The 27939-nt window shown below is 49.3% G+C and overlaps 1 protein-coding gene and 1 pseudogene across 4 annotated transcripts; one reads left to right on the forward strand and one right to left on the reverse strand.

Annotated features, from left to right (window-relative positions):
• Positions 1-79: 79 nt before the first annotated feature.
• Positions 80-27892, reverse strand: LOC121437751 (cingulin-like). Of its 4 annotated transcripts, none has more exons than XM_041637829.1 (21): positions 27877-27892; positions 20269-21149; positions 19567-19664; positions 19370-19439; positions 19174-19269; positions 17039-17166; positions 15658-15790; positions 14608-14820; positions 14092-14240; positions 13714-13846; positions 10201-10410; positions 9676-9882; positions 8908-9165; positions 6691-6861; positions 5507-5668; positions 4567-4656; positions 3315-3398; positions 3110-3228; positions 2769-2877; positions 1715-1878; positions 80-1457 (listed from the first exon to the last, which is right to left on the reverse strand). In XM_041637829.1, the coding sequence occupies exons 2-21, from the start codon at positions 21118-21120 to the stop codon at positions 1316-1318; spliced, it is 3588 nt and encodes a 1195-aa protein (XP_041493763.1). In that variant the 5' UTR covers positions 21121-21149; positions 27877-27892; the 3' UTR covers positions 80-1315. The 4 variants fall into 4 exon arrangements, with proteins under 4 accessions (XP_041493763.1, XP_041493760.1, XP_041493761.1 ...); XM_041637826.1 differs by lacking the exon at positions 27877-27892 and adding an exon at positions 26824-26946; XM_041637827.1 differs by lacking the exon at positions 27877-27892 and adding an exon at positions 26639-26690.
• Positions 10923-11832, forward strand: LOC121437990 (annotated as a pseudogene).
• Positions 27893-27939: the final 47 nt, after the last annotated feature.

Here is a 27939-nt window from a genome sequence, read left to right on the forward strand (position 1 = left end):
ATAAACAAACAAACAACAAACTTTTGAGTAGGCCCCCAAATTAGCCAGGAAAATAAAGACAGGAATTTCAGTATAGATATGCCATTTAAATATTTAATTTAAAATAAACCAAGACAATCTGATTTGCAGGATTTTTTTTTTAATTCATGAAATTACAAGTGATTGATGAGAACAGAACTTACTTTGGAAATAAGAGGTGAACCATCCCCATCCATTACCTTCACCCACCAGAGCTTGGCACACCCCAGAACTCAGGAATACATTCTCCAGTGCCCCTTCCCATCTCTACTGGGAGTCATCTTCTAACCCCAGGCAAAGATCTGAATCAGGAATCTCACTTCCTGAGAAAAGCAAAGATCTGTTGGTTCCCATGGAGGCTGGGGACATCTGGTCAGAGAAGCCACTAGGAGGCCACAGAGACTAGATGTTTGCTTTTAGGACCTGTGTAAACAGTCCTGTGGTTCCCAGACAGGGGGTGGGCGAGAAGGAAGATGGAACCCTGAGGAGAACCAGTCCCCACCACCTTACCCAGGCTTCGGAAGCCCTTCTCCCGGGAGCTGGCTGGCAGAGCAGCCTGTGGGGAAGGACAGGCTGGCCCCAGCGAGGAAAGGCTGGTCTCTGGAGAGGTATGAGTACAGGCTTAGGAAAGGCAAGGGCAGCATCCCCATCTCACACTGCTAAGGCACTGAGAGTAAAGCAGCAAGGCCGGGATGGTAAAGACGGAGAGACGACAGGTCCCCTGGACCCAGTGACGTGGAGAGAACAAAACCATTGCGACTGAAGAGATGCTAGGGACTACTCGTGGGTCCATGACTGTGCAAAAAGTATCCAAAGTGGGTAGAGCCACACCTGCATGTCCATTACCCATAATGCTCCCTCCCCTGCTCCAGAGTGGGAGGAATAAAGGTTGCAGGGATCCAGGGAGCAGAACATTGGGTATTTCCCTGAGCCATATGGTTAAATATTAAAGAAATAAAGCTTTACATACATGGCAATATCCATCCCTCCCTGTCCTCTGCAGTCCCCCTCAGTGGATATGTTGGCCATTAGTCCCGCTGTACGGGAGATGACAGAGAGGTCAGAACCTACATGAAGGGCTCAGCAGGCCTAGCCACTCTTCCAGAGGCAGGGACAAGCCCACCACCAGCTCATTGCTAATGTTTTATCACCCTTACTCTGACCCCTCCCAGTCTTAAGTCTGAATCAGGTCACCCATAGAAAAAAACAAATGACTCAGGCAGGCAGGACAGAGCAAAGCAGAGCAGGGGTGGCTGAGACAGGCTTCAAGCCCGTATGGTCCTTAACAGAGCATGCGCTAACAGGAGCTGGTCTGCAGGTTGCTCTCTGTGAGCAGGGATGCAATGGATGAGGGGTCGTAGACGCTGTCAAATTCCTCATCAGAGCTCAGCCCCTCTTGTTTGAGGGCCGCCTCAGCAGCTGAGCGGGAAGCTTTCCGCCTGAGTCAGAGAGAGAAGGGGCAGGACTGAGACCATCACCCTTCCACCCTAAGACCTAAAGCTAGCACACGGTCCCCTCCTCACCAGGGATCTAGGGAGACAAAGGGAATGATGGGAGCTAAGATACTAAGACCTGACTAGTCTACCTTCTAGGCAGGGATAAAGAACTACATAGTTCTTCTTATCCGGCTTGGAAGGGTCCATTCCCTACCCCCCATGAGCATGGTGCAGAGCAAGGTACAGAAAGGTGGCCATACCAGGCTTCCTTTTCCAAGGCTTTGATCCGGGCCTGGAGCTGTTCATTGACTTCATGCTGTTCCTCCAGCTCACGCTGTGCCTTCTTCCTCAGGCCGTCCAGCCGCTCAATTTCCTCTTCGGCTTCATCCACCTGCCGCTTCAAAGCCTTCACCTTCAGGCTTAGCTAAACAGGACAGGGTGTCCTCACTTTAGGAAAGCTTACTCCAAGGGCTGGAACCTCCCCTGCAATGTTCTGACAAGGGACAATCCCCCTCACCCATGCTGTGACTTTATGTAAATCCTCTAGCCTCAGGGAATTGTTGAGAGGCAGGTTAGGGAGCTAAGGAGACAGTTCAGCCAATAAAGGAAATAGATTGTCATGTAATCTCCCTAGGACACACTAGCCAGCCAGCCTAACCTATTTGGCAAGTTCCAGACCAGTGATAGATTTTGTTTCAAGAAAGAAAAAGATGGAAGGTGGACCGATGAACAACACCCATGGTTGTCCTCCAGCCTCCACACACGTGCACATTTGTGCACATGAATACACACATACACCTACACACAAGCACAACCCAAAGGTTATTTGGGGATTCGGTGAATTCATGACATATAACCCTTAGAGAAACTAGCACACGCAATACAAAGGCTATAACTACCCTAGGCTAGACCTCTCAAACTAATCTCTGTCCTAACACAAGCTAATTCTAAATGCAGAAGACTTATGGGGACAGTGGCCTTCAAGAGAGCACCTAACGTATTTCCCTGTGGCTGCTTGTCCACAGGGTGCCATGCGCTCACCCCTGTGGCTGCGTGTCCACAGGGTGCCAGGCCCTTACCCCTGTGGCTGCGTGTCCACAGGGTGCCGTGCCCTCACCTGGTCTTTCTGGTCGTTCACCCCTGTGGCTGCTGTCCACAGGTGCCATCCCTCACCCCTGTGGCTGCTGTCCACAGGTGCCATCCCTCACCCCTGTGGCTGCTGTCCACAGGTGCCATCCCTCACCCCTGTGGCTGCTGTCCACAGGTGCCGTCCCTCACCCCTGTGGCTGCTGTCCACAGGTGCCGTGCCCTCACCTGGTCTTTCTGGTCGTTGACATGCTGCCGCTCATCATCGATCTGAATAGAGAGCTCTTTAACTCTCCGTTCTAGTTTTCGATTGGTGGACTGCAGAACTGTCTTCTCTCTAAGAAAGAACAGGAAAGCGCGGTCTCTAGCTTTCCCATCTCTAAGGAAGCCTTTACTTAGCACTGACCACCTCCGAGGACTTTCCTGTTACAGAGCCTCACCAGCTGGTCGGGAGGATTCTAGGGAAGTCCCAAAGACCCAGGGGTCATTCCCATCCCAGAATTTCCACAACTCTGCTCTAGATCAGGAGCAAGGGGCGGGGAGAGGGATGACTGACAGGTTCGTATCACCTCTCCTCAGCTTGCAGCCGCTCTTGTAACAGTTGATACTGGGACTCAAGCTGAGAGAAGCTGGCGCTGGGTTTCTGGAAGCCTTCGGAGCTGGCCAAGCGGGTCTTCAAGTCCTTGTTCTGAGAGAGATGGGAAGATCCCATGGTTAGCATTCCGGATGGTCCTCTGTCTGGCCTCCTGAGTCTATCCCCAGACTCCTTCTCACCTGTCTCTCCAAGGAGATTTTGTCACACTCCAAGTCCTGCCGAGCAGACCTCTCCTGCATGAGCTCAGTCCTCAGCTGATCCACCTGTTAGAGATGAGGGAGAATTAGACTCGGGGAAGATCACAGCTAAACCTGCAAAGTAAGTCAACAGAACCAGATCCCTGGAAGACACTCTCTGAACCCCGAGTCCCTCAAATTCTCAGGCAATTAAGTACTCTCCTCCTAGAATTCCCAGCACCCTATTCTCAATGGCCTAACTAGATTAGAAAAGGCCATCATACATCATACATGAAGCTACCTGTCATTGCCCCTTCCTCATCACATTGGATTGTATCCCAGAAAATCAGTTTCCTGCAAGCGGTTCCCAAAAGGCTACTGCAGAATCTGTGAAAGTGAAGTCTGAATTGCACTGGAGAACCTAAGATGTCTCAGGCACCGGGAATGCGGGACATTTGCAATGGGAAGATACAGGCGCCGAGAGGAGCTGATGGGAGAAGAGAGAGGCTATGCATGCTACAAGCAGCAAAGCTGCGGGGCAAGGACTGTCCAAGACCAGTAGAGTCAAATGATGTCACCAGGAGCCCTGGACGCTGGATGTGGGTGCAGAGCTTACAATTAAAACACTGCTTTGAGTCTCAGAACAGATTTTGAACTTTGGACTTCTGAACAGTATCGGAACTGGAAGACTACAGGAACTTTTAAAATTGGACTGAACGCATTTGCATTATGATATTGATAGGGGTTTTATGGAGGGGAACAGTGGGATACTATAGATTAAAGTGATGTTTGGAAGCGTGCGTGGTGGCGCACACCTTTAATCCCAACACTCAGGAGGCATAGGAAGGTGGATCTCTGTGAGTTTGAGGCCAGCCTGGGCTACAGAGCATGTTCCAAGGCCAGCCAGACTATATAAAGACCCTGTCTCAAAAAACAACAAAAACAAACAAAAAAGTGACATGATGGGTGTCAGGTTAAAAGAAGAGGTTTTAACTGTTCAAATGGGAGGAACAATTTAAAGAAGGCTCCCAAAATCCCACAACCAGGACTCCTGAATTGAAATAGTCCTCACTAGGGTCAGCGCAGCCTGGACCACCAGGGCTTTCCGCAGACTCCAATTCTTGGCTTCCTGTCTGCCTCTTCCCAAGCAGAGAGCCTGAAGGCCTGAAGCAGATGCCTTGCCAGAACCCCCAGGTTATGAAAGGAGAGCAGAGCTATCTTTGAGAGCTGGGGTGTTACGGTGGGGAGTAGTCACCTGGTCACGGCCACGGTTCACACGCTCGGTTAACAGTTCCACCGTGTTCTTTTCTTCATCTAACTCTGCCTCCAGCCGTGAGACTTTCTCCTGAAGCAGAAGGATAAAAGGTCAAGTCTGTACCAAATTTTGGGCCCTCGGACACCAAACGCAGATCAAGACCCCCATCAAAACTTCAGTTCCACAGATTTTTCCCCTTGCACATTCCAGAAACCTTCCGCTTGCTCCTGCTTGCTCAAAACCACCACGGAGCCAGCGCCCTCTGCTGACCAGGAAGGCGAACGCTAGAGAAAAACTAAAGCTCCTGTTCCCCAGCGGAGGCCAGGATGGAAACCCTCAGAAGCAGCATTCCCAAAGTGTGGGGAAATTTAGGCGGCCCAGCAGTACCATACAGAAGTAAGAGCATGGATTCGGGTCAGCCTCCTAGGCCTGGACACCAGACCTCCCACGTTCTGGTGCAGGACCTACTGCACTGGAAAGTGACTTATCTCTGCACCTCAGGTCTCCTTATCTGTGAAATGGAGACCATCTACCTCCCAGGGAGATTCTGAGGATGAGTCTTACGTGCCACGCCCACAGTGCATTATATGCTTGTTGCTATTATTCTTACACAAGCACAGCAAACTGGAGGCTACCATTCACTCTAAGGGAGGAAAGCCATGCTCAACTCCAGCTAGCTAGTGACATGCAGAACTCAGGTCTAAGAGGGTCATGCTAACACTGTCCAAATGCAAAACATGACAGAAATCCAATTTTTTTACATGACATCTATAAATTTCTCAACATCTACATTTAGTTCATAGCTTAAAAAAAAACTTCTTGAGTTTTATTATCTACACAGAAAAAGGCTCCGGAAACATTGGCTCCTTTTCCTGCTCAAAATTCATCGCGCTAGCCCCAAACCACCCTCTCTCCCCACCCAGCCTGTCTGTGCCTGTACCTCGAGGCTCTTCAGTTGTCGAGTCTTGTCATCCTGGGTGCGCTTCTTGTTCTCGGCCTCCTGCTCCAGCCCCTGCAGTCGCTGGGCCAGCAGCTCTTTGTCCAGCCGGGCTGTGTCCCGCTCAGCCTGGGCTGTCTGCAGGGCCTGCCGCAGCCTTTGCAGCTGGGTCCAAAGACAATACACAACAGCTCAGCCTAGTTGAAATGTAGGGGTAGAAGGTGGGAGCGGTCTGCCCATGGGAAGAAATACTCCACCACGGACATTCTTTAGCGCCAGGCTGGGACCACAGCTTGGTGGCAAAGCGCTTGCCCTGAGCTGCCAGCTCATGGTGAGAAACAATCACTTCTAGTTCACTTTCCTCATTGCCTTAAAACTCACTGCACAAATGGGAATCACTTGGGAGTTTTACTGGGGAGTAGGCACAACTGTGCCTATTTAAAGAGGTTTTAAAAACCACCAGTCTGCCAGCACTGGGGAGGCAGAAGCAGGAGTTTGAGGCCAGCCTGGTCTACAAAGCAAGTTCCAGGGCAGCCAGGACTGTCCTACAGAGAAACCCTATCTCAAAAAAACAGAAAATAGACAAAAACAAAAAAGTTACCAATCCTGTCAGGCATGGTAGTGCATGCCTTAAATCCTTTAGCACTTAGGAGACAGACAAACAGATCTCTGTGAGTGTGAGGCTAGCCATGGTGAGACCCTATCTCAAAAAAAAAAAAAAAAAAAAAAATCCTAGGTCCCAGATTATGACCTAAGTAATAAAAAATTATATTGAGACATTAACATTTTTAAAAATCTTGGACAAGTGGTGGTGGCACACACCTTACACACCTTTAATCCCGACATTAGGGAGGCAGAGGCAGGCGGATCTCTGTGAGTTTAAGGCCAGCCTGGTCTACAGACTGAGTTCCAGGACAGTCAGAGCTATACGGAGAAACCCTGTCTTGAAAACCAAACAAATAAACAAAAACAAAAACAACCAACCAAACAAAAGCAAAAAAAAAAATTTCAAGATTTTTAAAAACCTTCCCAGGTGACTCTGATGTGCGGCATCCCCTTCTGTCTGTCATCATGTGAACAACCCCCCCCCCCCACTCCAGTGGTTATACCCAAGTCTGAGTCCCAGCACTCACTGAGGGGCAGTGACCTTCAAACCAAGGACACTTTTCTGTCACTTAGGCTCCTACCTCATCCTGAAGCCGGCTCAGCCCCCCTGAATTCTTTTCAGCCTCACTGGCCCAATCCTTGGCCTGGCGCTGGGCATCAGCTACTTCCCTCCGGGCCTTTTCCTTGTAATCTTCCATCTGGGACTGGAGCTGCTGCAGGGCTAGCTTGGAGTCATCCCCAATCTGCTCCAGCTAAAATGCAGGGGAAAGTGTTTACTCACACCGCACCTCTACACCAAATGTTCTCTCCTGTGTGCAGTCCCAGCTCCCAGAAGTCTCCTAAGAGCTTCCTCTCTGCCAGGCAGCCCTCTCCAGCTTTCCTGGTCTACATCCCTCGTATGGTGAGTGTTCAAATGTCTGAACAAGGGACTGAAGAGATGCCTCAGTGGTTAAGAGCACTGCCTGCCCCTCCAGGGGACCCAGGTTCAGTTCCCAGCACCCACAGGGCAGCTCACTGCTGTCTATAACTCCGGTTCCAGTTCTGTTCTCATACAGGCAAACATGCAGGCAAAACGTGAATGCACATAAAATAAAAAATTAAAAACAAAAAACAAATGTCTGGATAGACCATAGCTTTATCACTTATCTCGGGTCTCATTTTCTCATCTATAAGATGGGATAGCAGGGCTGGAGCGATGACTCAGTGGTTAGAGCACTGGCTGCTCTTCCAGGACTCGGGTTCAATTCCCAGCACCCACGTGGCAGCTCACAAATGTCTGTAACTCCAAGATCTGGCACCCTCACACAGACACACATGTGGGCAAAACAGCAATGCAAATAAAACAAAAGTAAATAAATTATTTTTTAAAAAAAGATGGGATAACAACAGTACCTACATTGTTAATACTTATAATAGTGGTTGATACTAAGTAACCCTTCAATGACCATGTTTCTGCAAACTTGCTGGGACATGGTTATAAGATATACCACTAAAAAAGAAACTCTGCCTACTGAACTATGACAAGCCCTTAAGTACTATTTTCAGAGAAAATAAAATGTTTGTTTTTCTCAGTTGACATTGCTAATAGTTGACCTTGCTTTGTAAAAATAAGATTGTGAGGAAGAACCTTACCAGCAGAAGTAATTTGATTTCTTTATTTCACTTGCTTCTTCCTCTCCCCACAATTTAAATAAAAAATAAGATGACTCTTATGCTTAGGTCTTTGAGACTTCTAAAGGAAACTCCAAGAATGAAGACCCCAGGGCAAAACCACTGATATGTAAGTGGGATATCACATTGGGGCTGGGCATGGTAGCACACAACTATACAGTTCAATCCTAGTTTTAGCTACATGAGATCTGTCTCAAAAAAAAAAGAAAAAGAAAAAAAAAAGCCAGGCGGTGGTGGCGCACGCCTTTAATCCCAGCACTCGGGAGGCAGAGGCAGGCGGATCTCTGTGAGTTCGAGGCCAGCCTGGTCTACAAGAGCTAGTTCCAGGACAGGCACCAAAGCTACAGAGAAACCCTGTCTCGAAAAACCATAAAAAAAAATAAAATATAGGGCTGGAGAGATGGCTCAGTGGTTAAGAGCATTGCCTGCTCTTCCAAAAGGTCCTGAGTTCAATTCCCAGCAACCACATAGTGGCTCACAACCATCTGTAAAGAAGTCTGGCGCCCTCTTCTGGCCTTCAGGCATACACATAGAATATTGTATACATAATAAATAAATATTTAAAAAAAAAACAAAAAAATAAAATATAAATAAAAAAATAAAAAAAAAAATAAAAAGGGATGAGAGATGGCTCAGTTAAAATAACACTGATCTTCCAGAGGATCTGAGTTCAGTTTCTGGCACCCACAATGGAGACTTGCCCTCTTCTGACCTCCTTGGGTACTGCACTCACATGCACAAAGATAAACCCTGACATAGACACAGGTATATAAACCCAATTTTAAAATAACAGTAAGCGTCAAGTATGGTGGCACACACTCTTAATCCCAGCACTTGGGTGGCAGAGGCAGGTGGATCTCTGTGGGTTCAAGGCCAGCCTGGTCCACATAGTAACTTCCAGGACAGCCAGGGTTACACAGAAAGACCCTTTCTCAAAAAATAGAACAAGATAATAATATAAGCTTTTTAAATATAAGCTTTTTTTTTAAAAAAAAAAAAAAAAAAAAAGGAAGATTTGGCCCAATCCTCTCTTGAGGAAAATGAACGTCACACAACCTACCCACTTCCAGGGCTAGTTTCTGCAGGCTTAACGCCTTTTCCTACGGGTCCAGGCAACCTGTGTTTACCTCTTTGTTGAGTCTGTCCACAGTCTTGTTCAACAAACGCTTTTGCTCCTCCAGCTCTGCCTTGCTCTTCCGGAGAGCCTCCCGCTGCCTCCCCTCTTCCTCTAGGGCCCGGTTCAGTGCTTGCTGTTCCTGCCCAAGGCGTGCCAGCCCCCGCTGGGCCTCTTCCAGCCGGACCTCCAGAGCCCGCTTGGCAGCTGCCAGGCTCCCCTCCTCCTCCTGGGCAGCATTCAAAGCCTCCTCTAGCTGCTGTTTCTCTACCTGTGAAGAGGGGACGGTTGGGCTGAGAGAAGGCAAAACTTAGGCAGGAGGAGGGGAAAGTTGGGGAGTTACTAATGAAAAAGATAGTGCTGGCTGTGGTGGCACACCTCTAACCCCAGAGCTTGTGAGGAGAAAGCAGGCAGACCTCTCTGAGTTTGAGGCCAGCCTGGTCTACATAGTGAGTTCCAGGCCAGGTGGGGCCATATAGCGAGACCCAGTCTCAAAAACAACAAAGAGCAGGCAGTGCAAACAGGCTGGAGGAACGAGCAAAAAAAATCAAAGCACAGAACAAGCAAAGGGAAGGGAGGCAGGAGACAAAAATATCAGTGCAAAGTCTGAAACCACCAAGTCGCTTCAGGAAACAAACAGGTGTGGGCAATGGAGCAGCCCATGAAGGCCGCACACTGAGAAGGGGAGCCCAGGGCATGCTGGCACACTAAAACCAATGGCTGAGTACTGAAAAAGGCTTGACGGTATGGTGCAGGGCGGTCCAGGAGACCGAGTGCTTACCTCCAGTCGGCGCACTTTGTCCCGAAGTCGTGCCTCCGCTGCTTCCCCACCCTCCGCCAGGCCTCGGGCCTCCTTCAGCTGCTGCTCCAGACCCAGGATGCGCCTTCGGAACTCATCGTTTTCCTCTTGGGTCTCCCGGAGTGTAGTTTCCACTGTTGCCCGACGCTGCCCCAGCACCATGGCCTCTGCCTCTGACGCCAGCTTAGCCTGCGGACAGTGGGAGAACTGGCTCAGACCGTGGGGCTCAGGTGGGTAAACATGCCTATCCAGGAAAACGGGCCACCTAAGCACCCACCAGAAGCTCACAAGAGCCAGGCATAGAGGGGGAGCCCCAGCCAGGGACTCCTCATAACCCTACCCCTACGTAGATGCAGCCTCCCCTGCCATAATCTGCTATTCACCACACGCACGAGCCTCCAGAACAGCTCAGTACATACCCATCACAGGTAGCTTTGCAGGCTCTGGTTTCTCAGCCCTCCTGACCCCTCAGCCTCCACCTCTGAGCCCTGGGCCCACTCCCCTTGCCTTAGACGCCTCTTCACAGTCCTGCCGCAGTTGCTGCAGGGTCTTTTGTAGCTGGAAGTTCTGTTGTTCCAGGTCTCGGCCTCGATCAGCCTCGGCCCTCAGCACTGCCAGCTGCTTCTCTAATTCCTGGTCCCGCTGTCGCACAACGACCTCCTGGCTCTGCCGCTCTGCCTGGAGCTCTTTAAGTTCCCCCTGGGTGCGTCTCAGCTCCTAAGGGAACGAAAACAGCGAGGACAGCTAAGAAAATAGGACTCTCGTACATCATGGAAAGGAGTATACATGCTAAGCCGCTTGAGAGAAGAATTCAGATTCACAAACGCTGAGCACAGGACAAAGCAAGCTTGTTCTTAGTGACATGCACATGAAACTGACAGTTCTCACAAAAATTTGTTCATAAATACTCATAGCAAGATCAGTCACTGTGTCAAGCACAGAATTTCCTAAATTTGGAAAATGAACAAAATACACAAAATCAAGAATAGGACATTGTACAGCCGTAAAGCTGGGTAAAGCCAGATGTGGTGGTGCACACCTATAATCCAACACACAGAAGGCAGAGCCAGAAAACTCACGCGTTCGAGGCACCCTTGCTGTACATAGTAAGTTCCAGACAAGCCTGGACTATGTGAGACCCTATCTCTAAAACCTAGTATCACGTAAACAAACAAAAAGATGAAGGCACTTGGTACCACACAGTTGAATCTTGAAAAAAATTACACCAGATGAAAAAGATGAAGGCCAGAAATCAAAAGCTACAAGTAACAGAATTGCAATGATATGAAATATCCAGCTTATACAAATCTGGAGAGAAAAGGCCATCGGGGCATGGAGAGAATGGCTGCTAAGGAGCATGGGATGCTTTGGGGGAGGTTAAAATATTCTGTAACTAGGTAATGGTAATGGCTTCGCAGTACAATGAATATACTAAAAACTGCCGAACTGTTGACTAGGAGAAATTTGGGGCCAAATGTGGTGGTGCATTAATCCCGGCAAGAGGAAAGCAGAAGCAAGCAGATCTCTGTGAGTTCAAGGCCAGCAAAGTCTACATAGTGTGACCATGTGTATAAACAGAGGAATTTTATAGCACATAAGATATAACACACTTTTCAGCTTTCAATTCGGAAGAGGCTATGGTGCAACTTTCTTCAATCGTCCGTAATCCGGGTTTATCTTACACCGGCCACCTCCACCATGCTGACAAGTTTGACCCTAAGGAGATCAAAGTCATGTACTTGTGGTACACCAGAAGTGAGGTCGGCGCTATATCTGCCCTGGCCCCCAAGATAGGCCCCCTGGGTCTGTCTCCAAAAAAAGGTGGTGATGGCATTGCCAAGGAAACCAGTGACTGGAAAGGTCTGAGGATTACGGTGAAACGGACCATCCAGGACAGACAGGTCCAGACTGAGGTGGTGCCCTCTGGCCTGATCATCAAAGCCCTCAAGGAGCCATCAAGAGACAGAAAGAGGCAGAAGAACATTAAGCACTTTCAACAAGATGGTCAGCAGAACTTTCTGGAACTATTAAAGCAATCCTGGGTTCTGCACAGTTTATAGGCTGCAATGTGGACCCCGCCACCCTCAAGACATCGTTGATGACATCAACAGTGGTGCAGTGGAATGCCCAGCAAGTTAAGAAGGAGCAAGAGAAAATATTTCAATAAAAGACCATCTGCTAATCAAAATAAAAAAAATAAATAATAGGCCGGGCGGTGGTGGCGCACGCCTTTAATCCCAGCACTTGGGAGGCAGAGGCAGGCATATCTCTGTGAGTTCGAGACCAGCCTGGTCTACAAGAGCTAGTTCCAGGACAGGCTCTAAAACCACAGAGAAACCCTGAAAATAAATAAATAAATAAATAAATAAATATTAAAAAAATAAAATAAAAAGATATAACACTGAGAAACTATGAGGAGGAAGAATGAACTCATGACTAAAACAGGACTGGCCATCTAAAAAAAATATACCAAAAATGTGAAAGAATAAATACTATTGCATCTTAAATTTCTTTTAAAAAGGAGGTAAAATATCAATTATGGTTCCCTCTAGGCACTTTTGAAATTTATAACTAGCTAGGCAAGACTGACGGGCAGAGCATGCAGTACTCTAGTGTACACACTAACGAAACTCATCGCAAAGAAAAGGGAACACAGCTGCTATCTGGTTTGTGCTGGACTTGGTTAGTCTGCTACCCTAACTCATATTTTTATTAAATACTAGATAAAATTACCTCCTCTTTGAGGCATAATAATGAATGAGATCATCTGGAGAACTGTCAAGCGGCCACGACAGCTGATACAGCCATAGGTTTCAGACTCTCCTCGGTATCTGTAACTTCACAAATGTCATCCCCAAATAATTAACTGTACTCTTTTGTTTGGTTTGTTGTTTGTTTTTATTTGGTTTTTTTTTTGGAGGTTTTTTAAATATTTATTTACTTATTTATTACGTATACAATATTCTGTCTGTGTGTATGCCTGCAGGCCATAAGAGAGCACCAGACCCCATTACAGATGGTTGTGAGCCACCATGTGGTTGCTGGGAATTGAACTCGGGACCTTTGGAAGAGTAGGCAGTGATCTTAACCTCTGAGTCATTTCTCCAGCCCTCCCCCCCAGGGGGGGGTCTTTTTGGAGGGAAGATTTGAGGCAGAGTCTCTGGAGCCCTGACTGTCCTGGAACTCTCAATATGTAGATCAGGCTGACCTCGAACTCATAGAGGTCTACCTGCCTCTGCCTCCCCAGTGCTGGGATTAAAGGTGAGCCACCACCTGGCCTATTAACTGTTTTTCTTATCCTTCATATACTACAATACCAAGAGTATGAAACTGGGTTTAAATTTTATGACTTTCTCATGACCCTTTTATGGACCATATCCATGCATGAAAAAAGGACTGACTTTCTAAAGAAGATCAAAGGGAAGTGTGTATCACTGTCCTGCCAGCAAGACTGTGGCTTGGGAAACTGGGAGATGCAATCAAACACTGGGCCCCCTAAGTTCCATGTCCAGACTCTGCTTTACCAAATAGCCTTCGGATTACACTTTGGTTTCCAAAGGTCAGCCAGCCAGGCTGACCCAGCATTCCAGCCCAGGGATTATATTTCTCAAGGTAAACTAATAAGCAGACATTCTAACAAAACATTTGCTTTGTCACGTAGTTAATGAATTCCTTCCTGGAAGAGCAGTTTTTGAAGTGCTAACCAAATTAAGGCTCTGAGCCTGCAAAAATGACCCTGGAGTTTTACAAATCCACATGTATTTAGCTTCCTATGATGTCTTCTAAAAGGTAGCCAGCAGCTTCTGCCTATACCCCAACCTGGCTGCTGATAGTCTTTTTCTTTAGGAAACTCTATAGCCAACGAGGAGACCAGTCCTGAAGAACTGGACAGCCAAAACTGAGCTGCTAGGATGAAGCCTGAAAACCCCACTCCTGGACACAGCCCCACTAGCCCGGGCAGAGGTGCATCAGTGAGGCAGGAGTCATCCCGACCTGCAGTCAGGCCCCAGGTCCAAGTACCTTTTTGAGCTCCTCAACCTGGTGAGTATCTCTTGTACCAGCCCGGGCCTGCTCCAAGTCCCTCTGTAAGATCTCCATCTTCTCCCCAAGTTCCTCTTCCATCTCCTCCTTCTCCATCCGCAGCTGCAGAAGTCTGAGCCCAGCAAGGTTAGAAACAAAGAATAGAAGATCAAGGTGAGACTTCCCACGTGGGGAGATTAAAAGGACAAAGGGAACAGCCCTCTGGAGGCCATTGCCACAGGCACCACTCTCAAGGAATAGATCTGGAAAATGCCAGCTTTGGAAAGAGTATATGGGAGAGCCCCGTGGGAGGGAAAGGCAGTGGGGTAAAGAGTCAGGTTAAATGCCCCCGAGAAAAGCAGGAAGGTCTTATCTTACTCCTGCTTGGTGGCTCTCAGCTCCTCCTTGTTTTTCTGGAACATACTCTGCCAATGACCTGTCTCCTCTGAGGTCTCCTCCAGCTCCCTTTGCAGCTCCCGGACCAGGGAAGACATCTTCTGCCTCTCAGCTTCCAATGCAGCATGGTCCTACGGAAGGAGGCAAATGGGCACCCAAGATACCTTCACGTAAAGGTAGAAGAGGAAGCTGAGGCCCAGAGAGCATCACAGAGTGACAGTGTGACCCCTGGCCGTGTGAAGCTAAGAAGTGACAGTCAGCCTCCCTGTGATCTGCAGGAAGCCCCCCCCTCCAGTATTTCCCCATGGATTTGGCCACACATCCTTATGCTATTTCTAGCCTGTAACTCCTCTCTGCTCTGGTAGGTTTCCTAACCATCTCATGTGTCCTTTAGGAAGGTCCCTAACTACAACCATGAAAAGTTCAAAAATACACGAATAAGGCAGCCCCATTCCCTGGCAGTGTCGTCCTCTCCCAGGCCCAGTTCTTGTCACATGCCTGGGTCGCATCTTGCATGCTCCGGCGAAGCTGCTCCGTGTCTCTCTGGTATTGCAGCCGGACATGTTCCACTTCCTGGTCATGGGAGGCTACCTCCTCCTTCAGGGCCCCCTTCAGGGCTGTCAGCTCCCGTTCCCTCATCCTTAGCTGGTCCTCAACTCGTTGTTTTCCCTCTAAGACCTCTTCCAGAAGTTCCCGGGTCTCTAACAAGTCCTGGAGAAAGGGAAGGTGGAAGCTCGGGCGGGGGACCATGTTAGGATTCATTCTGTCTATTAAAAACTCAACCACGAGACTGGAGAGAAGGCTCAGCGGTTAAGAGCACTGTCTGCTTTTCCAGAGGTCCTGAGTTCAATTCCTAGCAACCACATGGTGGCTCACAACCATTTGTAATGAGATCTGGAGCCCTCTTCTGGCCTTCAAAGGTACAAGCAGATAGAACACTATATACAAAATAAATAAATCCTTAAAAAAAAAAAAAAAAACTTGCCGGGCAGCAGTGGTGCACACCTTTAATCCCAGCACTTGAGAGGCAGAGGCAGGTGGATCTCTGTGAGTTCGAGGCCAGCCTGGTCTACAAGAGCTAGTTCCAGGACAGGTTCCAAAGCTACAGAGAAACCTTGTCTAGGAAAAACCAAACAAAAACAAAAACAAAAAACTCAACCACTTAGCCAAAAATACTTATGAGATCTTGACAGGATGGCATATGCTTCTAACCCCAGTATCTAGAAGACAAAGGCAGAAGAATCACAAGCTGAAAACCAGAATGGACAACTTCATAAAGTCCCACCTCCAAAAAAGAAAGAAACTATACTTTGTATTAGTATAGTATTAGGTGCTTTTTGCCCTCTAAACTGCCTGGAGTCTAAAGCAGAGCTGTCATCTGGTCTCTAACCTCACACCACCTTTGAGTGTGCCTGAAAGCACACTGAAGAGCACTGGTGAACACCTGCCTGCTTTCCGCACTTCAAACAGTGGATGAGCAGACCTGGGGATGCTGCAGGGACCGAGGCTAACACACACACACACACACACACACACACACCTTCCTACCTTTACGAGAATCTCCTTTGCAGGCTCAGGACTCTGGCCCTGCTTCAGTTTGATCTGTAGCTCCTTCACCTGGGTCTCCAGCCCATGCCGTAATCCTTCTTCCTGGCCCAGGAGGAGCTTCATGTTCTGAAGCCTATCAAGAGATGATAGCATGGATACTATGCTCTGCAGTTGCTGGCTTACCATCCATCCATCCATTTAAACTTCCTTTAAATCTCTATTTTTTGCACATTTGGTTTTGCTATGATGGAATAGAAGGACCTTGTCAAATTGGGCAAGCATTTCACCAATAAACTACACCGTGTTCCTATTCAAATTTTTTTCCCTTTATTATATTTTTATTTATTTACTGTGTATATATGTGTGAGGGAAACGTCTGAGAGGTAGCCAGACGACAACTTGCAGGAGTCATTTCTCTCTTTCCAACCTGTGTGTCCTAGGGACGAAATTCAGGTCCTCCAGTTCTGTGGTAAACACCTTTACCAGCTGAGCCATCTCCAGGCCCTTGCTCAAACCTCTTGTTTTCTTTTTCTTTTTTTGTTTTGGTTCTTTGAGATAGAGTTTCTCTGTGTAACAAACAGTCCTGGCTGTCCTATAAGTCACTCTGTAGACCAGGCTGGCCTTGAACTGAAAGATCCGCCTGCCTCTGTCCCCCACACGCTGGGATTAAAGGTGTGTGCCACAACTGCCCAGCTCCCTTGTTCAAATCTTTTTTTTTTTTTTTTTTTTGGTTTTTCGAGACAGGGTTTCTCTGTAGCTTTGGAGCCTGTCCTGGAACTCTCTTTGTAGACCAGGCTGGCCTCGAACTCACAGAGATCCGCCTGCCTCTGCCTCCCGAGTGCTGGGATTAAAGGACCTGTTCAAATCTTAATGAACATTTATTCCCAACTACTTCAATGAAAACTGAGACCTGCTCCTTGGTGAGCGAGTCTGCAGCACTCGCGCCGTCAAGAGCTACAGTTTACGCATGCACACACACACACTCCACTTCTCTACCCTCTGTTCCCTGTCTCTGGAGCGAAGATTCTGGAGAGGAGGGCCCTGCCTGCACAGCTCACTGATGTTCCTCAGGAGCCTACACCAGAGCCTGTCACATAGACAACATCGGTCACAGACAGAAGACATCCGCTACACTAGTGAGTAAATCCTCACAGTGACCCTGTAAGGTAGCTGATGTTTTTAAGGCCATTTGACAAACTCAGAACCTCAGGCATGCCCACGAGCCCATCTCCAGATCATGCGCTATCGCCAATACCCAGAAAGGGAGAAAGAAAACAGTCTCCGCCCCCTTCGCATCTGCCTCCTACAGACCCTGAGGAAGGAGCTCTAGGCCCAGCCCAGGCCTTGAAGCTGACCCCAGTGCTCCCCCAGTGGCACTCACTCCTTGGCGCTCTGCTGCGCCTCCCCTTTCTTCCTCTCCAGCAGCTCCTGCAGTCGGTTACACTCCTCTGCCTTCTCCTCCAGCTGCCTCTCTAGCCCAACCCTGGATGGTTCCAGCTTCTGCCGCTTCTGGGAAAGAAATGGAGAACAGGAAAAGCTTGTAGACAGATCCGGAATAGCTCCAAATGGCAGCACATGCCTATAATCCTGACACTTGGGAGGCAGAAGCAGGAACTTCAAGGCTAGCCTGAACTACACAGTGAATTCCAGGCACTTAGGGTTAGAATGAAATCTTGTCTCAAAAAAAAGTCTCCTAAGTGTTCTAGTAATAACAGCCATGAGTCAGAATTACTCAGTGAAGTTGATTCCTGATTCTCAGGCCTCAGACACTGAGAAATGCTTGTTTTAGGCTGTTAAGTTTTGGAGTGATCTGTTTTGCAACAAATAAAGAGTATATTATTATCTTCACTTAGTGATCAGGAAATGGGATTTGAATACTTGAAGAACTTAACTGAGATTAGTTACACAGCCAACAATTACTAGAATCAAAGTTGGAATCCATTAAGTTTGATTCCACATAACCATTAATCTGCACCGATTTCTCCTTAACAAGGGGATTGCAAACCAACAGGAGCTGAGCTCCTAACTATGTACAGGGCAATACTGGAAGTAGCATTTATAATGGGGCTGGGGCCGGGCCGGGCCGGGGGTTGGGGAGGGGTGGGGGGGAGGGGCGTGGTAGAGTGCCTGCCTAACATACACAATCCCTGGGTTCCATCTCCAGCAAGGCATAAACTGTGCCTAGTTTATGGTGATGGACATCTGAATCCCAAATTTAGGAAGTAGGGGCAAGAGGGTTGGCTGGGCGGCGGTGGTGTGCATGCCTTTAATCCCAGCACACAGGTGATATCTGTAAATTTGAGGCCATCTTGATCTACCGAGTGAGTTGCAGGATGGCCAGGGCTATATAGAGAAACCCTGTTTCAGAAAAACAAACAAAAAAATAAAATAAGAAGTTCTCGGTCATTCTTGGCTAACGTAGTAAGTTCAGAGCCAGTCCTTTTGGGACCCTGTCCTCCAATCCTAAAAAGAAAAGTAAAAAAAAGTGTCCATATGTTTTAGAGGAGAGTGGCTTCATCATCTCACCCTTCTCTGCAACTCACTGCCACAGCAAGTCCCCTAACCGCCTCATCTTCAGATTTCTCAGAGAAGATCCTCCGACATACTTTTCTTTGCACAGTCACTGTAATGATTATGTATTTACCCAGAGCAGTATCTGCCATAAAAATTACATTCGATAAATGACATTATCGTCACCATCGTAAGTATGATGAGAAAAAGACGACTCGAGACACATAGGATGTAAGCAGTTTTGGGTTTTTTGTTTGTTTGTTTTTGCTTTTTGAGACAGGGTTTCTGTGTGTGGCTTTGGAGCCTGTCCTGGAACTCGCTCTGTAGAGCAGGCTGGCCTCGAACTCACAGAGATCCACCTGCCTCTGCCTCCCAAATGCTGGGATTAAAGGCGTGCGCCACCACCGCCTGACCTTTTCTGTTTTTGAGACATGGTTTCATGTGACCCAGTCTGACTTCAAACCTGATAAACAGCCAGAGAGGACCCTGAACTCCTGATCCTCCTGCCTCTACTTCCTGAGTGTTGGGCTTACAGGTACCACCACAACTGATTGTGTTCAGTACTAGGGATTGAACCTGGGACACTCGGTGCGTGCAAAGTGAGCATTCTATCAGCTGAGTTACACCCCTGGAGAGAGAACAATAGCAAGTTTCTCAAGCTTCCTCTGAGCAGTCAATAGCAGACCCCAGACATGGACACCAAGGGATAATGAAAAGGAAGTAGTTAGATCTCCTACATGCTCCCCACCCATGAAGTCTCAGAGAACGTCAAAGGCCTTGCTGGGACTAGGATACCAACTTATTGTCTCACATAATACAGACAGGACCACTCAGAAGAGCCAGCCTAGCTGGGCATGAGTCCAGCAGAGCGAGGAAGATCTCTGTGAGTACGAGGCCCAAACAAGGATACTCATACTCAGTAAGATGCCCCTCCCCTCCAGTCTAGCTCATCCCTGGACATCACCTTCCCTGTGGTCCTTCACTCCTCCCACTGCACTGCCTTACCTTCACCTCTTCATCCAGCTTCTTCTGGAGCTCCTCCACTTTTCGGGTAAGTTCATTCTGCCCTGCCAGGGCCTTCGTAGAAGCAGGAGAAACCATCTGCCAGAGGTATGGGGGAACAAGCAGGTGGAAAGTAAGCCCACATCCAGATCCCTGGAGGCCCTCAAGGTGCTAGTCCTGACCCCAAAAGGTCACTCACCCCCAGAGGCTGCATCTGCTCCAACACCAAACTGACCTTCCTCCTCACAGAGACTTCACTTTCTGAGCTTCTGGGGGACAAAAGGACCAAAGCAAGGGTGAACAGAGGGGAGGAGAGACCAGGAAAGAGGAGGGAAAAGAAGCCATAGGGACAAGAAAGGAAGTGTATGCTCCCACTACTAGGTGGACCCCACTCACCCCTCCCTGAGGATGCCATAGATGGTGGCCTTTACATGGTCCACACTGCCTGGTGCAGTCTCCCGCTGGTCTCGGAGAAGGTCTGGAGTTGATTTGAACTGGAGGGAAAATGAAGGGGGAAAAAAGGAAAGAAAGAAGAGAAGAAGGGAGAAAAGATCAGGCCAGAGTATTATGTGGTTCAAATGAAGCACAGGCAGTTGGAAGACGAACAACACTGCTCAGGCCTGAGGAACGCCCACTCCCCCAAAAAGCCCAAGCAGGGTAGATCTCTGCACTATTGCTATACATCAGACTTTTCTCAGTAACCAGCTGTGACCTGTGTCACAAGTAATCTGTCATTAACGCCAACAGATGTGCTGGATTTGTAAATGCACACAGCTCTAGAAGGCACATGTCTCCCACTCAGTCCTGAGTTAAAAAGGAGAAAGACTAGCAGGGGAGCTTCCCATACCCTGCAGCCTGCATCAACAGTGCTAGACCTAGCAAATATCTGTGTGCTGATGGCCGCAGAACGGCTCACTCCCTGTGCTCGCTTCCATTCTCCTTAGAATTGCACCATGAAAGTAGGCTGTGCATGTGGACATTGAGTGGACAAGATGGGGAACAAAAGGCAGACTTTTGGCCCTGTGCTATCTGAATTAGAAAAGGATTCGTGGGCGGATGCAAAGCTGGGGTTGGCAGTGGGGAGGGATGCCATCTGACCTGCACCATGGTGGGATCCTGTGCTTTCTCCCGCGTTTCCTCAAAACTCTGCAGGACCCAGTCTTGGGTCTGCCGGGACCGGCTAAAGCTGCTGAGAGGGCTCTGGCTCTGAGGCGGCTGCTTTGAGCTGTCCACGTGGTTGTCATACTTTGTCTCAGGGGTCCAGTGGTTGGAGGACTGGCGGTCCCGATCCTCGCGGGTATCCCTTGAGAGCCGGCTGTCCAGACTCTGGCTCCGCTTGCGCTGTTCGTGGGGAAGTGTCCGCGTGCGGCGTCCAGTGCGTCCGCGGACCTGGCCCCCGGTTTGACTATCAAACTTGTTGATGAGTGAGTCCACTGAAGACAAGGGGGCGGTGTCAATGGTGTTAACCGGGGGCTTCTTTGGAGGGGTTAGCTCCAACAAGCTGGCGCTCCGATTGTTAGGACCCACCGAAGCAAGCCCTGTGAGGGAGGCTTGTGACTGGGACCGGAGCAGTCTTCCGTTCCAGTGGTCCCTGGGCTCCTCATCAGATGTGCTGCTCTGAGAAGGGGCGGGAAACCCCTTGACTTGAGAGTAGGGGTTCTCAGGGAGTTCTGAATCAGAGCTCAGTGCTCCTGGGGACCCTCGGTGGTTGGAGCCCTTAATTTGAACCCCGAAGGAGTCGCTGCCTTTCTCTCCACTGTTAAGCACCACAAAGGGCTGTCCGGCAATGCCCTGCACGCGCACAGCGACCCCATAGGTACTGGCTCTTGCATCCTTAGCAGGACGACGCCCAGTGCGACGAAGGGTGCCCACCTCAGTAGCACCCTCTGGCTCTGTGATAAAGCGAATTTGTACTCCATGGTCTACAGGGCCCCGAGGATCAGCCATCATGTGTGCCTGCTCCACATGTAGGAGGGGTCCTAGAATATGAAGAAAACAGTTTTAGTTGAGGAGCCTGAAGTAGAAAGCCAGTTTTAGGGAACACTGCGTTCTACAAAAAACAGTTCTCATATTTTATCTGAGCAGCAGAAATGCAGTATACGGAGTCTATCCCTGGTTTCTGACTGCAACCTCTCCCAAGTGACGCTAATACTCGTGGTCCACTTTGAAAAAGCTAGGACGGTAGTTCGTGAATAGACAGCTTGCCTAGTATGTACAAGGTTTCTCAACATAGGAAAAAAAATAAAAATAAAACAGATAACATACTTTGAGACCCAGAAATCCAACAATGATTCATTTCCTTTATGCAGTCCTGGGGATTGCGGCTTAGTACGACTTTGAAGATGCAGCACAGATAGCACAGATAGCCAGCGGTCTCTACCACGCAAAGGCAGACCCCTAACCTACTTATCTGATTCTTCCACCCCCTTGAAAAAAGCCTCCTACTGCAGAGTTTATTAAAATAAAGAATGACAAAATGGGCACCCATTTCCAGGAAGACAAATTGCTACTGACAGCAGCGATGTGTCTGGGGTGAAGGTCCTGAGGGCTGGACACACAGACGGGTTTACTCTCTGGACTTTCCCTGTGTAGTTTCCTGTCTCTTCTGAACTTGATACCATGTAGACTAGTGCCTATCTCAGAAAGGACTCTGGGCTGGGTTGTGACTCAGTGGTATAGCATTTCTCTAACATGTGTGAGATCTGGATTCAATCCACAACACCAAGACAGAAAAGTAAGAGGAGGGAGGACTTAAAAAAGATTTTTTTTTTTTTGAGACTGTGTCTTACGTGGTCCAAAGCTGGCCTCACACCCTTTACGCAGCTGAAGATGACCTTGAATTCTGATCCTTCTGTTTCCACTTGAGCACTGGTATTACAAGGGTGAACTCCTGGGCAGTCTGGGATGGATGAGGGCTTTCTGTTCCAGGCCAGCATTCTACCAACAGAGCTTCGCTCCCACCCTTTCCACATAGGTTTCAGTGTGCCAGCCCAAGGACCCAGAGCAGGCAAGCTGTGGGACAGAGCCAGGGCTATCCACAGGCCAACTTCCTGGTCCACACTGCCCAAGCATAGCCTCAGTAAATGGAATGCCTTCCAGGTGTGCTCTGGTTCCTGGAACTGGGAAGGGAGGTTTTGGTCCAAGCAAATTAAACAACAAATGCAGCTTCCTCACTTCTGCTGGTCTCTACTGGAGCCCAGCACCAAGCTGGAGGGAGGAACCTCAGGTGTGCCAGACAGAAAAACAATCATACCCAATCCAACCGCCCTGTGGGGCGCTGGGCCAAGGAAACTTGGCAAGGTCCCTCTCAGAGATAGTAGACGCTCTAGGAAGCCAGAAACCAGGGCAGCTGAAGGGAGGAGATGGGCAGGAGGAGCAGAATACAGGTGGGACAGGAATGGGGAGAACCGGACACTGAGGGCATTTTTAGCAATCCTAGACCTTCCCAAATGGAGGGAGAAACCCTTTATTGAGAACGACTGACTTTGGGGATCCTGGGGCTGTGACTGACAGGAAGGCACCTCCTCCACGACACAGCCCACACACACTTTTAACGCAGAATATTTAAGTTTGTGAGTGCAGTGGGGAGAAGCTCTCCACATTACTCAAGAAAAAGAAGCACCAGAGAAGTGGTTCTCACCCTGTGGTTGGCGACCCTTTGGGAGTCAAAGGGCCCTTTCACAGGGGTCACCTAAGACATTACGGTTTATAGCAGTAGTAAAATTACAGTTAAGAAGTAGCAATGAAAATGCTTTCATTGTCTGTCCCCACAGCGTGAGGCTCTGCATTAAAGGGTTGCAGCATTGAGAAGCTCGAGAACCATTGCTCTAGAGTCAGCACGTGTGAGTCTGAGACAAGAGGATTACCAGGAGTTCAAGATCAGCTTCAGCTGCACAGTGAGACTTTGCCTCAATAAAAATACATAATAAACAAGCTGATTGCCTTCTTTTTTCTCCACATGCAATAATTTTATAATGTTTACCTTTTTTTTTTTCTTTTTTTTTGAGAAAGGGTCTATGTAGCCTACCTAGGCTGCTCCTGAACTTACTAAGGAGCTGAGGAAATTAAGGTTCTTTCTTTGGGAGTCTTAAGTTTCATCAATATAAGAATTTATGGACACAGAAGGAAGCTTACAAACAAGAGTTTGAGAAAAAGCAATAGGACAGGCAAACTGTCAATCACAGCAGATGCCAGGAGGAGGGAAATGCAAAGAAGTTGCCAGAAGTAGAACAAGGGAAAGGCATGCATTTAAGAAAGCAGGCAGGTTAGTAATGGAGGTCAGCAACCAACCTTACAAGGCAGACAAGCAGCTGCATGGCAGACGGGGAAGGGGCTTCAGAGGAAAAGAGAAAGCCCCGTGTGTATGGAAAAGCATGCCCAAGTTTGGCAGATAGCGAAAAGAAAAAGAAATAGCGGTGCTTCTCTCGCTAGGAAAAGCAGAGTTTCTTGCAGAGATCCCATCATTTACATATATTCCCAGCATGTTTACCTCAGTTTACCTCCACACACTTACTGAAGAGAATAGTTCCTGTCTCTACCACTAAATAATGAGCTCCTCCAGGGCAAAGACCAAGACTCCCAGCTACCCTCCGCCTGGAACTTGGAGAATGTAAATGAATACTCTTTGAAGGCTGTGTCCTGACCAAGGCAGACTCTCCCAGCAGCAGAGAGATATGCCCGTGGATGTCTCAGAGCATTCCTTGTGCCTTAGTAAGGAGACATCTTCCTGGTCTGGACTCTGCCCCATAGATGTACCTAAACTGCCAGCTCCCAGAAGTCACATGATTTATTCATGATGAAGTTCTGCCCTGTCAGTGTATCTGCAGATCTGGACAAGGAGCTCCCATGTAGGCACAGCAAAGTGTCCACCCCTTGGCCCAGGGTACCAGCCAATGTAGGGGTGCTATCCAGTGCTCCCCTAGGTTCCAAAGACACACCCCCACCCTCAACTACTCTGAGTTCCAGGACATGTGGGTCAGGGGCCAGGACGGAGAGATCTTTAGGGTGGGTCAGAAAACAGAGCTCTAAATGATTCAACACGGAAAACCCGAAACCTACCCGCCTTCAGTTACAGAGGACAGTGGGGTGGGGCCAAGAGAGCAGGGCACTCCAGGGCCTTGCATAAGCCCTAGGCAGGTAAACAATGATCGCGACCAACAACGCGAAGCCCAGGGCCTGTGCTCTCACCAGATGCCTGACCCTCTTTTCCCTCTCTCCTGGCACATGCCCAGGGCATTTCTCACCAACTGTACTGTGGGAAAATACCAGGCCAGAAGTTAATTCAGCGCCATCTGTCTGCCTCTGCCATCCCTGTCTGAACCCAGGGAGAAGGCACGGTACACCTGTACCAGACAGCCACTTCTCCCTGAGTTACTCATTAGCCTGCCCTGCCCCAATTCCATCACCTCTGGCCCAGCCATTCGCAGCTGGCTTCCAACCAGGAGTGACAGGGTCCCTGGACTTCTGGCAGGAAGTGGGGGGTGGGGTGGTTTCGGGTGTGTGGAGGAAGGGCTGACGTACACAGGGCCAGGCGATATGCTAGATGCTGAATAACAGCAGTCAGACGGGGGAAGAACTAAAAGAACATGGATCAGAACCACCTCAGTTGTAATAAAAAAAAAAAAGCAAACAAATGGTCAAAATTAAAAAGGCAAGTTCAGCGACTTATCATTGATAAGAAGGCTCCTTGTAGGCCCAAACAGAACACCCCCCTAAGGGGACTCCAGGCTAGGTCCACTAAAAAGCAGAAACCTGAGAGCCAAGCTGGAGCTGCTTGGCCAGTGGGGGTAAAAAACACAATGAAGAACTGGGCCCTTGCAAACTGGCTGGACTGGTTTGAGAGGCAAAGGGAAGGGAGGGCCTGGAAGGCTACCCTGGGAGCGGGCAAAGCAGACCAGAGTAGTTCCCCACCACAGCGGTGGGATGAGGCCAGGAGTGGAGCTCTCCCCAGCCTACCCGCCAGGGCCGAGGCTCTGGAGGCGGAGGCAGAGGTGGGGAGGGAGGAGGAGGCAGGAGTTACAGATGCACCTGGAACACGGTGACAGGCCAGTTTGTGACAGGAAGACTTTGTCTCCCTCCACCACTCCCTCTCTGGCTCCCAAAGTTGCATTCCTGGTCTTGCACTTACCTTCATCAACTCCCAGGCACTTGGCTCTCCCCTCCCCTCCCACGAGGGTAAAGGCAGGCAAGTCTGCCTGGGAACCACAGGAAGCCAGAATCCTCTTAGAATCAGGCAAATCTCTGAGCTGACAGCCCCCAGAGCCAGATCCATACTCCCAAATACCAGGGAAAGGAAGGTGCCCTGGACCATGTAAGCAGCTTGTCTACAAACATAGCGGTTGCTAATTATTTCCCAATTACAGCAACTGTCTTCAGACAGAGCATCAAAGGGGCCAAACTAAGGTTGACTTTGCCTCCACTGCCGCCTAGGGCAAGGAAATTCACCTCAGAAGTTGTCTGGGGCCCAGTATATACCTCTCATGTGGCCTGGGAATTTGGAGATGGCATTCCCCGAGTCTTCTGGGCTCCTAGGGGGTTCTGCCTGTCTCTCTGCACCACTAGTGCCTACAGTGACTTATCATAGATCAGGAATCGGGACTCCTGCTAGGGTTCCAGGGAATCAAGAGGATTCTGTAATGCAGCAAGAAAATTAGCTGCACTCCCAAATCTCGCCAGTGTCCCCCAATCCAGAACTAAAGGAAGAAATATATATTCTCTGGAAAGGAAGGGTTGACATCAACCTCAGGGAAGAAGACAACTTATAGGTGGGTGTGGTGACACACGCTTGTAACCCCAGCGCTGTGCGGTGCCTGCAATCAGTTCAAGGTCAGCCTCCTCAGTACAACTTCAAGGCCAGCATGGACTACGTGAAACCCAGTATTCAATCAATTCACGATCCACTCCCCCGAAAAAGCAAACATTTTCAGTCATTTTGAGGGTCCGGGGATTTATGATTCTTGATGCCCCTCTCTTAGAGAACACACATAGTTCTTTCTAGAGGAAGAAGGAAAAATTCTCCCTGGCATGAATAGAAAGGCAGAAAAAACCTTAAATAATCTCACACCTAGCAAGGAGATGGGGGTGCCCTCATATCCCGACCTTAGCGTCTTACTGGCAACCGTTTTCACCTGTGGGCAAACGGTCAGAGAACGACACCACATTTCAGAGCACTTCCAAAGCCAGAGGACCGTGTCAGAGGCCAGCAAGGACTGGCGGGGCGGGGGGGGGGGTGAGTCACCCCCACACCAGCACCTGCTGATATCGCCACCGCAGTCTCTGAACCCACGGCGGCACTTCCATTCGCTCCAATACGACTAACCCTCTCCCGCCCCGACGCTGGTTTCCAAGAGAAATTCTGCCCCAAGGGCCAGCGCCTGACCTCCAGAGATCATAGCGCTGAAACGCTCGATGCCCTGGGAATAACCTTACCCTCAGGTGCCCCACACCTGGCACGGTACCAGTCACTTACTTCTGGCACCGGAGCAGGGGCCAAGCTCTTAGTTCTGCCACCGCACTCTGACCGCCCCTCCTCCTAAACTCAGCACCTGTGCCGAGGAGGAGGCGGGCATCTGGCGCCTCCACCCCGCCCCTCAGGCATACTCCTGCGGGCCCACCCACCTCACAGGTGTCCTCGCTCCCCGCAGGCTCACTCACCCGAGTCGGGCTCGGTGCTCCCGGGCTCACACACCCCGCAGGGGCTCGCGCTCCGTCAGCCCGCGCAGCACGCGCGGCTGCAGCCCAGCCCCTCCGAGATCTGAGCGCCCTCCTCTCCCCCCGCCCACCAACCTGTTACTCCCCAGGAGCTCCGCCCCCATTGGCCGTCACCTCCCGCTCCGCCTCACCCCTCCTCCTATTGGTCGGCTTCCCGCAAAGGGCGGGGCAGCCACCGCGGGAACCCAGAGCCGGGGTCCCCAGCCCGGTGGGAGGGAGGGGCGGCGGGGTCACGTGGGCTGGTGGGGCGCCAAGGGGCCTGAGAGGCCATTTTGGGGGCGTCGGGGCTTTGCGGACCGGTGTGTCTGAGCGCCAGAGCATCCCCTGGGCTCTGTGGGAAGCGCCTCCCGCGTGCTCTTCTCTACGCAAATCTCGGTCCACGGCCCTTTCCGCCCTTCATCTCCCTCCGCCTAAGCAGGAATACCATTCTGTCACTTTCTGCAGAAAATTTCTTCATAGTCTCCAGACGTCAGCGCGCCCTGCATTTCTGCTCGCCTGCCTTATCGGCAACCCGAACCAGAACTCCAGTCTTGGGTTTCTGGCCTCCATGATCATTTTGCAACCTTTTTCTCTGTAATATTTATCATCTAATTTACATCATTCTAAAAATCATTTTCATCCTTTTGTCTCCCTATGATAAGCTCCGCCACAGCAGAAATCTTTTTCTTTTGTTTCGTTCACTTCATCTCAAACGCCTGTAACAGAGGCCAGCACATGTTTGGGTCTTAATAAATATGTGTAGAATGAATGAATGACTGGAGACCGAGTGCTGTAAATTTACAGCCATCAGAATGACCTTCGGTATGAGCAGAAAGGGACTCAATCACAGATTGTAAATCCGTCTCTTTTGAAAGCCTGTCAATAAGTAGGGCTTTTGGCCCCACTAGACCAAAAGAGTCTGGGGTGCTTTGCCTGTAAACTGAGGGCAGTTAACCTTAAAGCCGGCTCCTCGTGTTAACCGCTGAGGTACGTTAAAAGAAGATTGGCTTAGCTTACCTTGCTGGGCTCTGAATAGTTCTCTCCTTTATTTGTTCAGTAAATATTTAGTGTAATATATTT

The sequence above is a fragment of the Microtus oregoni genome, unplaced genomic scaffold (assembly GCF_018167655.1).
Source record: "Microtus oregoni isolate MIOR12 unplaced genomic scaffold, Mior012 000054F_ref0000373, whole genome shotgun sequence".
In the NCBI taxonomy this organism is placed as follows: Eukaryota; Metazoa; Chordata; class Mammalia; order Rodentia; family Cricetidae; genus Microtus; species Microtus oregoni.